General features: G+C 36.7%; 1 protein-coding gene and 1 long non-coding RNA gene across 2 annotated transcripts in view; one reads left to right on the forward strand and one right to left on the reverse strand.

Moving 5' to 3' along the window:
* Window positions 1-3,228: 3,228 nt before the first annotated feature.
* The window catches only part of LOC107663286 (uncharacterized), a 7,488-nt gene continuing 6,244 nt past the window's right edge, over window positions 3,229-4,472 (forward strand). The window contains exon 1 of the long non-coding RNA XR_001631315.1: window positions 3,229-3,283. This is a non-coding gene — a long non-coding RNA (uncharacterized LOC107663286). The remainder of the gene's footprint in view (window positions 3,284-4,472) is intronic.
* The window catches only part of LOC107663285 (carbohydrate sulfotransferase 15-like), a 25,729-nt gene continuing 24,539 nt past the window's right edge, over window positions 3,283-4,472 (reverse strand). Inside the window, exons 7-8 of the mRNA XM_016453462.1 lie at window positions 4,022-4,169; window positions 3,283-3,881 (exon numbers count right to left, since the gene is read on the reverse strand). Coding sequence (XP_016308948.1) covers window positions 3,697-3,881; window positions 4,022-4,169 — 333 coding nt within the window. The 3' untranslated portion in view covers window positions 3,283-3,696. The remainder of the gene's footprint in view (window positions 3,882-4,021; window positions 4,170-4,472) is intronic.

A 4,472-nucleotide genomic window follows, 5' to 3' on the forward strand; every position in this document is an offset into this window, starting at 1 on the left:
CCAATTTAGCTACTTTGTAGCTAGATTTAGCGACTTCCCCGCCCCTTTTGAGACTTTTTTCAAAAGTTTAGGGACAAATATAGCAACTTCTTGAACAAATCTTATCTAAGTTCTCATCTTGCCCACTGATCTACGTTCATCTTTATATAGATCAGTGAATTTGCCATTGTGATGTCATGTAGTGACATTTAGCTACCAGTTTTAGTTACTTTCAATTGAAAGCAGTTGGCAACACTGTTCCTGAGCCTTCAAAATGGTCTCTCAGTTTGGTTCACTAGGCTACACAATCATGGGGAAGACTGCTGATCTGACATTTGTCTGTGCATGTTTTTTTTACTCTCACAGATTTTGTTACCATTGCCATGCATTATACGACTGATAGACTGCAACAGTTGGACTTAAAAATCATAATTTGTGTTCTACTGAAGAAACAAAGCAGATAAACATCAAATTTTCATTTTTGGATGAACTATCCCTTTAATGCCCTCAAATATTAAAATTGACATTTGCTTCTCCATCTCAGTAATTCCATCTATTACATTTGTAAAGCAGTTCCTGACTGTCACAGTGACATTTCAGAGTACATTTTCTTTTTTGCTTGTTCACACGTCTACAGATCTGTGAAAAAGTATTTGCTCCCTATGATATATCTCTATTTGGAGGCTAACACAAGGAACTGTTTTGTAAAGCTTTCCAGATTTACATATCTCAACCTTTTACAGATATTAAAAATACATTGCAATAGCTGATTAAAGTTGCTTGTCACAAAAAAATGTAATTTCAAAACAGTCAATATTTAGTTTTGTCGAAAATAAATTAAAATTAAGCCAGTTTCGTGCAAATTTGTTGGTTACCGTGAATGTTATAATGGTCAGACTGCAGAGAAAACTGCTGCTAAAAATATCACCAATTGAAGTGGACAATCTGACCTGGTGCAAGGGTCATAAAAGAGCAAAAAAAGAAGACGGACAAAAGGACACAGATCCTTTAAAGCATGATCCTGAGATTGACTTCCTCCACATCTCTTCTTGATACAGACACTCACAATGATACAGTGAACGCTTATTTAAACTTATTACAGTGATCAAAGACTGGTTCGTTTTTCAGCTTTTTGGCACACACACAAACATACGAATAAACTTCAGCCTACGCAGTAAAAAGAAAATCCTTATTTCCACAAACAATTCAGCCTTCTTATAATTACTGTCAAATATATTAATTTATAACATAAAAGGTGGATTTATCACAGTTTGTCATGTTAGCTCCTTGATTAATGAACTTATGATAATCTGTTGTTCACAGGTGAATTTCTGTTATGTGGGACTTTCCAGTGACTTCTATTATTTTTATACTGTTTTTATATGATATTTTCGTCCCTTCACACTAAACCTAACACTCACATTAGTCTTTCTTAAATTTTACATTTTCAATTAATTATTAATCCTTCCGGTGTTCTTGTGCAGAAACTACGGGATTTACTCTGGTTTGACGACCCTTGTGACGACCCTTGTGACGACCCTTGGTCCCTCCAGCAAAGACAAACCCTGACACATACACGTCTTATCTGTGCCTGTTTGATAGTGAATATCTTCCATATGTTTCTCGGAGTTATTAACTGGTTTGTTTTCAGGTTCTGCTGTTAAGACTCCACAATTTTAAATCAGCCTTTTCTGCCCTCTAGTGAGGATATTGCACAACTACGTTTTAAATCGTAAAATCTGCCATCATTTACTCACCTGTCAGTCCAGTTCGTTTTCTTGGGAAGGCGAAAAAGTTCACGGTCGTCCTTAGGAGAAATCCATGTGATTTATGAACTATAACTATTCCAAAACTTCTAAAGCCATATGTGTGACGAACTGACTGAAATTTAGGTTGTGGTTAACTTAAAATCTTCAGAAATCTGACGCTGCCCTTTAATCTTACTCATGCCGTCGCATATTTAAATGTGGCGCGTGACAACGGACTCTGCATCAGAGTATGTTTACTAGGCCTAACTTACTGTAACGTATGCTAAAAGCAATGCGTCAAATGAGTAGAAAGTCCGAGTACACGGTACTTGAGAAGACAATACTGTATGGCCGCCTAATGCCCTTAAATCCATAGGCCGTAGAGTATTTCACGAGCGCCCCTCATGCGGCCACGACGTAATTTTTACCGTTAGCGCAGTGAAACCCGATTGTCTATGCGGCATTACGTCACCATAGTGTATTAGAGAAGGACAAAGTTGGCCATTTGGGACATGGCCTAACTGATGTTTCAATATTCCCTCGTTCCGACGTCATGAAGGATATAGCCAAGTTCTTTAAATGCAGTGTGAGGAGGTGAGAAATTATTGGTTGGCATTCGAGCAGCATATCCACCTTTTTCTTGCCGTAAAAATGAGCGCGGCCATTTGTAAATTCTGTGGGTCTAGCTTCCGGTCTCATCCGAGTCCAGCTATTATTAGCTGTACAAAACCGTTCGTTTTGCTGCTTGATATTGAAAATGGGCGTGTCTTACCATATTATTTTAATGTATTATCTTAATTATGAACACACTGGTTTGTAGTGCAAACAGTTTTACTGTTTACTGCACGTTGTTATTCTTCTTGTTATTTACCTATAGCGGCTAATGAACCGGAAGTCTCGCCCATATACTTCCGCATTGAACAAAACGGTGGATAGCCTAAATTACCAATATTTCATTATACTGTAGTAGACTTTCATCATTTTAAAAACTCTGAACATTCACAGTCTTTGATAGGGTAATTAAATATTTTTACATGAACATTTCTAAAATGTAACATATGAGTGATAAAATATGGTAAGCTATTGACTTGACAGTCTTGACAGAAAACAATATTTTATTAATATTAGTATCCACATATATTATCATTGACTTAGCTTGTTACGTAAAAAATATTTTTAATCTATTTTTATCTAACTTTATTTATTTACCATCACCAGTTCTCCAGACAAATTATTGGGTTTTAGAGAAGCAAATATAAAAAAGCAATATTTATTGCAATTCAGTCAGAAGATATCAAAGTTGAATTAAGTTGGAATGAATCTATTCTTGCCCTTATCTCTGTACAGTCACAATAACAGATTAAAACATTAAAATTACATTACAGTGACATCAGGTTTCATTCACCCAGTTCAATGTCCAGGATGGCTTTTGTGCTCAGTTTCCACAACCCTTATATTGTCCTTTATATTACAGGTCCATATCTTCCAGCAACACTAGGCCCTCTCACATTCACCTCAGAGCTAAACTCCAAAACACTGACACTTTTTTATTAATTGTCGTCATTTGTTGAGTGTATATTAATTTTTGATCACTACCTTTTCTGTATCCTTTCATTCTGTAGAAACACTGTGGCTTCCAAGGCCTTATAACAAATACATTAAATAAATTGTCTGTTAATTTCTCAGCGGTAATCCTGACCAAATACTCTCACAGTATCAAAGTGCAATAATGAACGTGTCCTGCACCAAATAACCAAGGAAAATAAAATAATAAAAATAAAGTCAGTGGTAACACTATATAATTGACTAGAATTTAAAATATTTTTTTTTATTTGAATTCTGGCCAAAGGTGATACCAGCCACCCAGCATTGGCCTAACAAATCTAATTTAGTTTTAAATTTGAGTTTAATCTGTGTCACTTTTTTCTATTGCAATAATACATGTCTGTTCATTCCCTCTCCCTCAGTGCTACATCCACAAGAAGGCAGGGTCCCTTAACACTCGAGCCAGGCGCTGGTTAAAAGGCTCGTAGAAGCTCTGCAGGATCTCCTTGGTTATCGGCAGCATTGGGCCAAGATTTCGATTGGCTGGTCGTCTGGTGTTGGAGGCGGGGCTCTTTGTGATGTCTGCTTCCTTCTGCAGAGTAAGAGGTCCTGTAGAGTCGATGAAACCCGGTCAGTAATATAACAGATACATATTTGCACATAATGACACATGTCTGAAGACTTCAGAGGTTAAACAAACAGACACACATTACTGTAACAAGTATGTGGAAGGATGAAAACTAACTCACCCAACTTTAGAAATTCAAAGACTCTCCGCATAGTGATTTTTCGGTTGGCAGCATGATCCTCAAGTCGTAGGATGAGTATCTGCTCTCTACTGTAAACACTCAGCCAGTCAAGCAGGTATATGACATATAGTCCCACCTGAAGCCTCACCTACAATAAAAACAATAGTTATTAAAGGAAAAAAAGAAACATGATTCTATATCTTCATCTTTATTTTACACTTTTTGTGATTTGATCATTTTAAGTTGTATTTTATAGAAATAAATTATTTAAAAATCATCTTTTTGCCCCTCTGGAAGCCCCAGTGGCCCTCGCCGATCCCCTGGTTAAGAAGTCTGCATTTAGAATAGAGTGGTGGAACTATGATGTCATTTTGTATGCAAAAACCCGGAAGCGAGTTAGCATTTTAGCACTTCCGGTTCCATCGTCCCAGAGTCAATGGGTTTTTTGAAT

Source organism: Sinocyclocheilus anshuiensis, unplaced genomic scaffold (assembly GCF_001515605.1).
Source record: "Sinocyclocheilus anshuiensis isolate Anshui unplaced genomic scaffold, SAMN03320099.WGS_v1.1 scaffold1719, whole genome shotgun sequence".
NCBI lineage: Eukaryota > Metazoa > Chordata > Actinopteri > Cypriniformes > Cyprinidae > Sinocyclocheilus > Sinocyclocheilus anshuiensis.